This window comes from Salvelinus alpinus, chromosome 19 (genome assembly GCF_045679555.1).
Source record: "Salvelinus alpinus chromosome 19, SLU_Salpinus.1, whole genome shotgun sequence".
In the NCBI taxonomy this organism is placed as follows: Eukaryota; Metazoa; Chordata; class Actinopteri; order Salmoniformes; family Salmonidae; genus Salvelinus; species Salvelinus alpinus.
In genome coordinates this window covers 8299437-8311952 of record NC_092104.1, presented here as the reverse complement: position 1 = coordinate 8311952, position 12516 = coordinate 8299437, and the positions used below count along the sequence as shown (strand labels likewise).

The following is a 12516-nucleotide window of genomic DNA, read 5'->3' as shown; positions in this document are numbered from 1 at the left end:
GGAAAAACCACAAGTGGTTGTTTCCCCCTAAGACAGACAGACGCTGGTCTCCAGACTCTACAGAACACAGGTATTAGGACCTTTTAGGAGTCATGTAACAAGAGTTTATTTTATAATGTATTATATTTGAAAATGGACATTATGTAAAGAACTCACTGGGCAAAAACTGGTTGAATCAACGTTGTTTCCACAAAAAAACAAAAATCTATGTGATGACTTTGAATCAACGTGAAAATCTGATTGGATTTTCAAAAAGTAATCAATGTAACCTAAATCCAACGACAACCAAATGTGAATCAGAAGTAGACTTTGAACTGTGACCAGTGGGTATTGTCCTGATGTATCCTGTTCCTTCTATCTTCTAATTATTTATGTATTTTAATATGTTTCTCTTTTCTTGCTCTGTGACATGCTCTTAGGGAAACAGGTGATGTGCTTATATTTTCTCCTTTCTTTCATCTCCCTATCCCCCCCCCCCTCTCTCTCTAGTTGTCTTCCCTCCACGGATCAAGCCCTATCTGACTGAGAGACATGTCCTCCTCCTCTCTCCTGTGGTGCCTGCTGGTGGTGTGTGTTCTGACTGTGGTCCAGATCTATGCAGCAGAGGAACCGAAGGTCCTCAAGGTGTTCAACCTCCATGCCACTGACCTGCACAGCAGCCTGCTAGGGACCCCTGATGCCTACGTTGAGGTAAATCTCTCCTCTCCTGAGTCACCTGTCCACCATGATAGCTGATGTGTGATGTTAGGATTATTCGATCCCGGGCTGTATCACAACCGGCCGTGATCGGGAGTCTCATAGGGCGGCGTACAATTGGCCCAGCGTCGTCCGGGTTAGGGGAGGGTTTGTCTTTGTAAATAAGAATTTGTTCTTAACTGACTTGCCTAGTTTAAATAAAGGTATAAAATTATATAATAATTTTCAGCATTAATATCATAATTCATAAAGTTAGTTAGAGGACTCGTCTTTGTATCTGAGCATGGGCAGCGCCATTAAAGGCATCTCCATTTTTAAGTAGGCAATTTTCACAAAGCTTATATTGGTATTTTACTGCCACCTGCAGGGCTGGAGTCCTGAACCAAATCGTGTGTCATTAATGTCATTCAATCCAAAGTTAACCCAGTTTGAAGAAAGAGACAATGCTCTCCTGATCTGCTCTCTGCTGATCATCTGCTCTCCTGATCTGCTCTCTGCTGATCATCTGCTCTCCTGATCTGCTCTCTGCTGATCATCTGCTCTCCTGATCTGCTCTCCTGATCTGCTCTCCTTCGCTGATCCCTCCCAACCCACTGGTTTCCACTAGATACCACAGCCACACAAAAAATGTATGCATTCATTTAAGGTTAGGGTTAGGCATAAGGTTAGCAGTGTGGTTAACGTTAATGTTAGGGTTGGGGTTGGGTTTAAAATCTGATTTTTACGAAGATAAATTGTAGAAATAGGCGGGGTTTATGACTTTGTGGCTGTGGTAACTAGTGACGACCATACATACTCAGTTGACTACTTTAAAGGGATACCGCGAGATTCTGGAGATTCTATTTTCTACTTATCCAGAGTCAGATGAACTCGTCGATACCAGATTTATGCCTCTGCGTGCCGTATGAAGGAAGTTACAGGTAGTTTTTCGAGTTAATGCTAGCTAAGTATGCTAGCTTACCTGGACACTTCCAGTCATTGTGCTATGCTAGCATACACTAATGTATCCTCATTGGCAAACAGGTTATATCCATGATGTTTCCTCTAACTAACTCGATGATCATAATCATTCTCATTATTATCCAGGTGTTCAGAGCTTACGGCTTTCTCGGGAGGACAGAGGTGAAGAACAACAACCGTGACCCCAGCTGGGAGGAGGAGTTCAGCTTCCTCAACGCCCGTGAGAACAACATCTTGAGGTTGGAGGTGTACGACAGCGACATTTTCTCCGACGACCTGCTGGGGACCTGCGTGCGCTCCATCAAGATCGGAACTTGGAAACATCAATGTTTCCTAAAGACAGGCGGGATCCTGAACTACTCCTACACCCTAGAGCCTCTACAGTAGACCCTGTACTACTACTTCTCCCTAGATCCCTAGCCTAGAGTAGAGCCCCTCCATCAACTACTTTCGTCCAACAATACTCAGCTAGAGTAGCTAGACCTCCTCCTCCCTTGTCTGACCCCTCATCTGTTACATGGCTTTCTCATTCCAAATCAAATCAAATCAAACCTTATTGAAGCCAGCAGCCGCCATATTGGTTCTCCTCATAAAGAGCAGTCCTCCATAGGATGTCACGGACAAAATTACATGTATTTCAGTCTTCCATTGTTGTAGTGGAGACAGTAACATTGGTATTCTCTAAAAAGTAGACTTTTTTATACTTTAAAAGTATGCATTAAGGCATTTATCATAGAATATATTTGGCAAAAACAAATGTTGACAATAATAAATCCATTTCTATATATTCCCAAATAGTTTTTACAATGGTGTAGGAGTTGAATGGTGAAGGAGTTGAATGGTGAATGAGTTCAATGGTGAATGAGTTCAATGGCTGCGCACTGACTTCCAAACAGTGGCCAATATTAGTCATCTAGGGTTTTATACACATTATTGATATCTTACACCCTCAACTAGAGAGGACGCCTGCTCTTACCAACAACAACATCCGGCCCCCATCTAACCCTCTCATCTGTTACATGGATTTCTCGTTCTCCTCAAACTGAGCTGAAAAACCGTCCTCCCCCTGACCTCATCCTCAGGCTCATCATAAGATAATAGATTCTAGAACATTGAGCAGTACAAAACTCCACCTCCCCCTACAGATAGTTCATTGTAATTACACATTTACCTTATAACTGCAGTAGTGAATGAGTTAACCTCTGTCACTCACTGGTGTCTGGACTGCTGTCACTATGTCTGGCCTGCTGTCACTGTGTCTGGCCTGCTGTCACTGTGTCTGGCCTGCTGTCACTGTGTCTAGCCTGCTGTCACTGTGTCTGGCCTGCTGTCACTGTGTCTGGCCTGCTCTGGTCCGCACTTTAGTATGACATCAATGAATACAAATTTTGTTTCCCTGCACAATGGTCTCAGTCTGGCTCTCTCTAGTTCTTCACTGAAATACTAAATTACCATATTCATGTTATAGAAATAACAGCTAGCCTACAATTTGACATTGAGGCTTACATCTTTTCAATCATAATCTATTACCATGTTTAGTGTGGAGACCGGACTTTGGCCACAAATTGTCAATAAAACTGTGGAATTATGATTTCAACAAGGTAATTGCTGGAGAAAATGGAAGGTCTATGAGAAAAATAATACAATTCCTAGAGAGAGAAATTAAGAAAACCTTTTAAGCCAAATGTGATTGTTTATGGTCATAGTGTCTAATTAGCAGCATCTTCATGATTCAACATTGGTTCTCTTTCACAACAGTTAAAAATGTAAACAATCAAATAATATAGCCTTTCCCCTGCAAAGAACGTTGTTGTTTTTGGGGGATTATGATTAAGTAAAACAGTAGTATTCAGCTAGTTTTGGTATACCCGACCAGATGTACAGATAGCTAAACTGGATTCTTCTTGTGCTGTAAGGAAACATGTTTTAAATGAAACAATGTTGGAACGAGGCGTACCAAACACATTTCAGGCCAGCTTGAACAAACACAGGTGTGAAAAACGTGTTGCCGTGGGAATATACGTCATGATGACACATGATACGTCACTCAGCTATTAGTCCCTGGGTGTATTCCAAATGGCACCCTATTCCCTATGTAGTGCACTACCCACTCTATGGGCCCTGGTCAAAAGTAGTGCACTATATAGGCAATAGGGTGCCATTTGGGATGAAGGACTTGTAAAGAACTAGTAACCTCCCCTTTATGGACACATTGGGCTGGCTGTGTCTGAAAATATTACTAGCTGTCAAATCCTTGCTTCCTCCCTCCTTGTTTCCTCAATTCCTCTTAAAGATCATTGGAGGAGAAGGTCCATGGGAGGGACATTGGTTCCTCTCCTCCAATGAGCTTTAAGAGAGAGGTTACTGGTTGGTTACTGGGAGTCTGGGATTAACAGGTGAGTAATAATGATGAGAATTCTGCCAAGCTAAAGATGATAAACACCTCATTGTCAAATTGTAGGCTAGCTGTTATTTCAACAACAACAAAAAATATTGTAGAACATAAATGTATTATGAAGACTGAAGTATATCATCAGTAAGTGTATCATTTGTATCTATTATTTGTTATTTGCAAACTTTTCTGTGAAAGGCAGTGGCATGTATTCATGGATGCCAAGGGAAGCCAAGCTTCCCCAAAAATCATTTTTATTCATCTCTCTGTGTTCTCATAATTTTCCTTCAATTTGCAAGAGGCTGAATGTACACTACCGTTCAAAAGTTTGGTGTAGCTAAGAAATTCCATTGCATAACTGTTACAATACATGATGATGTAATAATATAACATTGTGCTCCACTAGGCTTCTCCACTGGTTATAATACATGATGATGTAATAATAGAACATTGTGCTCCACTAGGCTACTCCACTGGTATCAATACATGATGATGTAATAATATAACATTGTGCTCCACTAGCTACTCCACTGGTTACAGTACATGATGATGTAATAATATAACATTGTGCTCCACTAGGCTTCTCCACTGGTTATAATACATGATGATGTAATAATAGAACATTGTGCTCCACTAGGCTTCTCCACTGGTATCAATACATGATGATGTAATAATATAACATTGTGCTCCACTAGGCTACTCCACTGGTATCAATACATGATGATGTAATAATATAACATTGTGCTCCACTAGGCTACTCCACTGGTATCAATACATGATGATGTAATAATATAACATTGTGCTCCACTAGGCTTCTCCACTGGTTATAATACATGATGATGTAATAATAGAACATTGTGCTCCACTAGGCTACTCCACTGGTATCAATACATGATGATGTAATAATATAACATTGTGCTCCACTAGGCTACTCCACTGGTATCAATACATGATGATGTAATAATAGAACATTGTGCTCCACTAGGCTTCTCCACTGGTATCAATACATGTAAATGATATGCTGTGTGTGGTCAACTGAGCATTCCAGCACCGTTTTGATTGGGACAGCGCCATTGCGCATCTTTGAGACAAGCATGGGAACTCATCTTGATAAATCAATGTCATATGTTTGTTTTCACTGAATCTCCATTTGGATATTTGGTCAAATATTAGCCTGGGAAAATGTTATCTAAGTTGAGGTGAGTGCTCATGATCATTAGTCTAGCAAGTCAAAGCAATGCACTTCTTCTCTGCACACATTAGACCTATAGCCACTTCCTGATTAGCCTCCATGACGTCTTCCTGAACTTTACAATACTTTTCTGATGCATTTCAGTCACTTAGCCTACTGATGCAAATACTGTATATATGTTTACACTTTTCCCAAAGGCTTATCAAGTAATTTGATATCTTTTCCGATTAGCATTATGAACATAGAACCTGTGCTACAATGGTTAAAATGGTATACGGCCTGCATCGTTTCTATGACAATATAACTAAACCACTATTGGCTAAACAGGGAAAATAATTGATTAGATACAAATACTTGTTCATTGACTTACTGACTTTACTCTCTTGTAATTGTAGGCAACTTGCTGATAGACTATTTTAAATAGGATATTATTATAAAAGTAGGCGTACCTATGCAATAACCTCATGGGATCCTGACCACACTCCATTGAACAAATAACAAGAAGTGTTGATTATTTGGCCTTGGGGATGAAAACATAGCCACAATAAAGGGTAGGCTACTGTAAGTGCTGCAGATCAAGTCAAATACATTTGTCAAATGATAAAGGCCAAATTGCTCCTGTCTGTACAGAAATAAATGAAATAATTGAAAATACTTCACCAGAGAGCATCATTTAGCCACAGAATAAAAATGGTTATTGTGTTTTGTCACATCACAAGCACATATAGGCTTACAGTCAGGAATCCCACATTTGGGCAGCCCACGCGGCAAATTTCGAACAGCTGACTGTTGAGTTGTGTCTGTCAATGTGTCTGTCAATGTGTCTGTCAATGTAGCTGTCAATGTGTCTGTTAATGTGTCTGTCAATGTGTCTGTCAATGTGTCTGTCAATGTGTCTGTCAATGGGTCTGTCAATGTGTCTGTCAATGGGTCTGTCAATGTGTCTGTCAATGTGTCTGTCAATGGGTCTGTCAATGGGTCTGTCAATGGGTCTGTCAATGAACAGCAGGCAGCAGCTAAAAGGCCTTTCATAATATAAAAAATGCAATTGCGGGGAAAAGACAGTTTGGATGACTGAGTGCCACTGGAAAGTTGGTGAAGTATAAATTCCTCCTCATACAATCTGTGTATCCATACTTTTCATTGGCCTATGCTACTGGTTGCATTTAAGACAGGGTCATTTGTTTAACTCATCTCAGTATGTCAACGTCGGAGTAGACATTTTGGTCATTTGTGTGCTATTAAAAAATATCCTTGTAACGTCTCCAGTCATGTAAAATTATGTAGCATTTCATGCAATCAGATTTGAAAAGGCAAAAAAAAATGTGCACCTGCACATACATGCAATGCCTTATTAAATGTGATTTGTATTTACCCCCCAGTCAGCCCCTGGTCAGGGGGGGGGGGCTGCTGTCACGACTTCCGCCGAAGTTGGCCCCTCTCCTTGTTCGGGCGGTGTTTGGCGGTTGACGTCACCGGCCTTCTAGCCATCGCTGATCCGTTTTTCATTTTCCATTGGTTTTGTCTTGTCTTACTTCACACCTGGTTTCAATCCCTTCAATTACATGTTGTGTATTTAACCCTCTGTTTCCCCTCATGTCTTTGTCGGTGATTGTTTGTTGTATGTTTTGTGCAAGTCATGTTCTGGGTGCGACGGGTTTTGTACCCTTGTATATTATTTTTGTATATATTGGATTTCAGAGTTTTTTAGCATTTATTAAACTGCTCCGTTTATTCCAAGTTCACTCTCCTGCGCCTGACTTCCCTGCCACCAGCACGCACTCATTACAGGATGACTGAGTGCCCCTGGAAGTATAAACTCCTCCTCATACAATCTGTGTATCCATACTTTTCATTGGCCTATGCTACTGGTTGCATTTAAGACAGGGTCATTTGTTTAACTCATCTCAGTATGTCAACGTCGAAGTAGACATTTTGGTCATTTGTGTGCTATTAAAAAATATTCTTGTAACGTCTCCAGTCATGTAAAATGACATAGCATTTCATGAAATCAGATTTGAAAAGGCAATTTTTTCTTAGACCCGCATATACAACGACATGCATGCAATGGTTTATTAAATGTGATTTGTTTTAACCTCCCCAGTCCTCAGGGCTAAGGACCGAATGTTATGAAACTCTGGTTATGCCCCTGACCAGCAGGACCCTTGACCTCTGACCCCACGCTCATTCCAAACACCCTCTTGACCTAAGAGACGCACATACTATGTACCCACCCCTATCACAATGTCTGATTATCAGATTTAAGTGCATTCGTTAACTAACCCCAATAACTGAGCATATGCCAAATGCTCCCTGTGACCTTATCTCAACTGAATATTGGCTCACTCATCTGATATGACAATGGCATCAATAAAGAAACCTGCATCTCAGTATTATGGTCTCAGTCTGGATATTTATTTTATCACGTAAAGTGTTTAGTTTTTATCTTAATATTTGTCAGTGATTATGAATTTGAATTTTCATGGATTTCCCTTTTTGAACATTGAGGTCCTATTTCTCAGACCCAGATTAAGCCTAATGCTGAACTTAAAAGCACACTTAATGGAGAATCCCTGTTGAAAGGGTTTTTTCTTTTTAGTCCAGGACCAAGTTTAATTTGTGTCCAGGAAACTAGCCCACAAAGTGTTCATTCAAAAGCCTGGCCTTCATTTCACCAGCTTCAGACGTTAGTAATACTTGTAGGTGTTGCTGTTGTTTAGCAACACAGTGTTATCTCATTGGTTGAGGCATCACTGAGAACAGGCCACCTGTCTCCATTGCCCCTCTACCTATGTCCCAAATGACACACTGGCCTAGATAGTGCACTACTTTGACCAGGATCTACAGGGCTCTGGTCAATAGTAGTGCACTATGTAGGGAATAGGGTGTCATTTGGGACAACGCATCTGTGTTGTGGGAGTATGTTGAGGGTGTATTGTGGATGCACAGGTGAGGTCTTTATAAACAGTGAGAGGGCATAGGAACAACCACAAGTGGATGTTTCCCCCTGAGACAGACAGACGCTCGTCTCCAGACGCTACAGAACACAGGTATTAGGACCTTTTAGGAGTCATGTAACAAGAGTTTATTTTATAATGTATTATATTTGAAAATGGACATTATGTAAAGAACTCACTGGGCAAAAACTGGTTGAATCAACGTTGTTTCCACAAAAATACAAAAAATCTATGTGATGACTTTGAATCAACGTGGAAATCTGATTGGATGTTCAAAAAGTAATCCATGTCACCTAAATCCAACAACGACCAAATGTGAATCAGAAGTAGACTTTGAACTGTGACCAGTGGGTTTTGTCCTGATATATCTTGTCCCTTCTATCTTCTAATTATTTATGTATTTTAATATGTCTCTTTTCTTGCTCTTCTTGCTCTGTGACATGCTCTTAGGGAAACAGGTGATGTGCTTATATTTTCTCCTTTCTTTCATCTCCCTATCCCCCCCCCCTCTCTCTCTAGTTGTCTTCCCTCCACGGATCAAGCCCTATCTGACTGAGAGACATGTCCTCCTCCTCTCTCCTGCGGTGCCTGCTGGTGGTGTGTGTTCTGACTGTGGTCCAGATCTATGCAGCAGAGGAACCGAAGGTCCTCAAGGTGTTCAACCTCCATGCCACTGACCTGCACAGCAGCCTGCTAGGGACCCCTGATGCCTACGTCGAGGTAAATCTCTCCTCACCTGAGTCACCTGTCCACCATGATAGCTGATGTGTGATGTTAGGATTATTCGATCCCGGGCTGTATCACAAGCGGCCGTGATCGGGAGTCTCATAGGGCGGCGTACAATTGGCCCAGCGTCGTCCGGGTTAGAGGAGGGTTTGTCTTTGTAAATAATGTCACGCCCTGACCTTAGAGAGCCTTTTTATGTCTCTATTTTGTTTGGTCAGGGTGTGATTTGAGGTGGGCATTCTATGTTTTTTTTTTCTATGATTTTAAAATCAGATTTTACAAAGATAAATTGTAGAAATAGGTGGGGTTTATGACTTTGTGGCTGTGGTAACTAGTGACGACCATACATACTCAGTTGACTACTTTAAAGGGATACCTCTTTCTACTTATCCAGAGTCAGATGAACTCGTCGATACCAGATTTATGCCTCTGCGTGCCGTATGAAGGAAGTTACAGGTAGTTTTCGAGTTAATGCTAGCTAGGTATGCTAGCTTACCTGTAGACTTCCAGTCATTGTGCTATGCTAGCATACACTAATGTATCTTCATCGGCAAACAGGTTATATCCATGATGTTTCCTCTAACTAACTCTATGATCATAATCATTCTCATTATTATCCAGGTGTTCAGAGCTTTCGGCTTTCTCGGGAGGACAGAGGTGAAGAAAGACAACCGTGACCCAAGCTGGAAGGAGGAGTTCAGCTTCCTCAACGCCCGTGAGAACAACATCTTGAGGTTGGAGGTGTACGACAGCGACATCAACTCCGACGACCTGCTGGGGACCTGCGAGCGCTCCATCAAGATCGGAACTTGGAAACATCAATGTTTCCTCAAGAAGGGTGGGATCCTGAACTACTCCTACACCCTAGAGCCCCTACAGTAGACCCTGTACTACTCCTACACCCTAGAGCCTCTACAGTAGACCCTGTACTACTCCTACACCCTAGAGCCCCTACAGTAGACCCTGTACTACTCCTACACCCTAGAGCCCCTACAGTAGACCCTGTACTACTCCTACACCCTAGAGCCCCTACAGTAGACCCTGTACTACTCCTACACCCTAGATCCCCTACAGTAGACCCTGTACTACTTCTACACCCTAGAGCCCCTACAGTAGACCCTGTACTAGTCCTACACCCTAGATCCCCTACAGTAGACCCTGTACTACTCCTACACCCTAGAGCCTCTACAGTAGACCCTGTACTACTCCTACACCCTAGATCCCCTACAGTAGACCCTGTACTACTTCTACACCCTAGAGCCTCTACAGTAGACCCTGTACTACTCCTACACCCTAGAGCCCCTACAGTAGACCCTGTACCACTCCTACACCCTAGATCCTCTACAGTAGACCCTGTACTACTCCTACACCCTGGAGCCCCTAGCCTAGAGTAGAGCCCCTCCATCAACTACTGTAAGCCAACAATTCTCAGCTAGAGTAGCTAGACCTCCTCCTCCATTGTCTGACCCCTCATCTGTTACATGTCTTTCTCATTCTCCTGAGCTGAATGCTAGGCTCTCTCTAGGTTTCTTCCTAGGTTCTGACCTTTCTAGGGAGTTTTTCCTAACCACCGTACTTCTACACCTGCATTGCTTGCTGTTTGGGGTTTTAGGCTGGGTTTCTGTACATCACTTTGTGACATCAGCTGATGTAAGAAGGGCTTTATGAATAAATTTGATTTGATTGAACCCAGCCTCTACTATTCCTACCAATGATGTTTATAAACCCTTGATGCTGATGCTATGTATTGGCCAACGAGACGCTTTGAAGCCATCAGCCGCCATATTGGTTCTCCTCATAAAGGGCAGTCCTCCATAGGATGTCACGGGACAAAATGACATGTATTTAAGTCTCTCTTTTCTGAGTGGGTATCCACGGATGTTGAAAAGAGAGGACCAAGGTGCAGCGTGGTGAGCATACATTTTACTTTATTTAAGAATGACGCCGACAAAAAACAATAAACCATACAAAACAAACCGTGAAGCTAAAGGCAATAGTGCCAACAAAAAAAGACAACTTCCCACAAAGAACGGTGGGGAAAAAAGCTACCTAAGTATGGTTCCCAATCAGAGACAACGATAGACAGCTGTCCCTGATTGAGAACCATACCCTGCCAAAACATAGAAATAGAAAATCATAGAAACACAAGACATAGAATGCCCACCCCAACTCACGCCCTGACCAAACCAAAATAGAGACATAAAAAGGATCTCTAAGGTCAGGGCGTGACACTGATTCAACATTGGTTCTCTTTCACAACAGATAAAAATTTAAACAATTAAGTAACATAGCCTTTCCCCTGCAACGAATGTTGTTGTTTTGGGGGATTGTGATTAAGTAAGACAGTAGTATTCAGCTAGTTTTGGTATACCCGACCAGATGTACAGATAGCTAAACTGGATTCTTCTTGTGCTGTAAGGAAACATGTTTCAAATGAAACAATGTTGGAACGAGGCGTACCAATCACATTTCAGGCCAGCTTGAGCAAACACAGGTGTGGAAAAACGTGTTGCCGTGGGAATACATCATCATGACAGATGATAAGTAACTCAGCACACACACACACACCCCCCCCCCCCTTCCTTTGGGTTGTGCAGTGGCGGAGATCTTTGTGGGCTATACTCGGCCTTGTCTCAGGATGGTAAGTTGGTGGTTGAAGGTATCCCTCTGGTGGTGTGGGGGCTGTGCTTTGGCAAACTGGGTGGGGTTATATCCTGCCTGTTTGGCCCTGTCCGGGGGCATCGTCGGATGGGGCCACAGTGTCTCCCGACCCCTCCTGTCTCAGCCTCCAGTATTTATGCTGCAATAGTTCATGTGTCGGGGGGCTCGGGTCAGTCTGTTATATCTGGAGTGTTTCTCCTATCTTATCCAGTGTCCTGTGTGAATTTAAGTATGCTCTCTCTAATTCTCTCTTTCTCTCTTTCTTTCTCTCTCTCTTCTCTCGGAGGACCTGAGCCCTAGGACCATGCCTCAGGACTACATGGCCTGATGATTGCTTGCTGTCCCCAGTCCACCTGGCCACGCTGCTGCTCCAGTTTCAACTGTTCTGCCTGCGGCTATGGAACCCTGACCTGTTCACCGGACGTGCTACCTGTCCCAGAGATACTCTGAGATACTCTGAATGATCGGCTATGAAAAGCCAACTGACATTTACTCCTGAGGTGCTGACCTGTTGCACCCTCGACAACTACTGTGATTATTATTACTTGACCCTGCTGGTCATCTATGAACATTTGAACATCTTGGCCATGTTCTGTTATAATCTCCACCCGGCACAGCCAGAAGAGGACTGGCCACCCCTCATAGCCTGGTTCCTCTCTAGGTTTCTTCCTAGGTTCTGACCTTTCTAGGGAGTTTTTCCTAGCCACCGTACTTCTACACCTGCATTGCTTGCTGTTTGGGGTTTTAGGCTGGGTTTCTGTACAGCACTTTGAGATATCAGCTGATGTAAGAAGGGCTTTATAAATACATTTGATTTGCGCTATTAGTTCCTTGTCCCTTCCAAATGGCACCCTACTTCCATGTGTAGTGCACTACCCACTCTATGGGCCCTGGTCAAAAGTAGTGCACTATATAGGGAATAGGGTGCCATT

At 42.6% G+C, this 12516-nt stretch overlaps 2 protein-coding genes across 2 annotated transcripts; both read left to right on the top strand.

The window, feature by feature from the left end:
• On the top strand, positions 1–4321 carry LOC139545948 (perforin-1-like). Its single transcript, XM_071354218.1, has 3 exons — positions 1–70; positions 490–690; positions 1783–4321. Exons 2-3 carry the CDS (start codon positions 532–534, stop codon positions 2041–2043), a joined length of 420 nt encoding a protein of 139 aa, XP_071210319.1. The 5' UTR covers positions 1–70; positions 490–531; the 3' UTR covers positions 2044–4321.
• Positions 4322–8227: 3906 nt separating this feature from the next.
• Positions 8228–10605, top strand: LOC139545947 (perforin-1-like). Its single transcript, XM_071354217.1, has 3 exons — positions 8228–8290; positions 8717–8917; positions 9545–10605. Exons 2-3 carry the CDS (start codon positions 8759–8761, stop codon positions 9803–9805), a joined length of 420 nt encoding a protein of 139 aa, XP_071210318.1. The 5' UTR covers positions 8228–8290; positions 8717–8758; the 3' UTR covers positions 9806–10605.
• The last annotated feature ends 1911 nt before the right edge of the window (positions 10606–12516 follow it).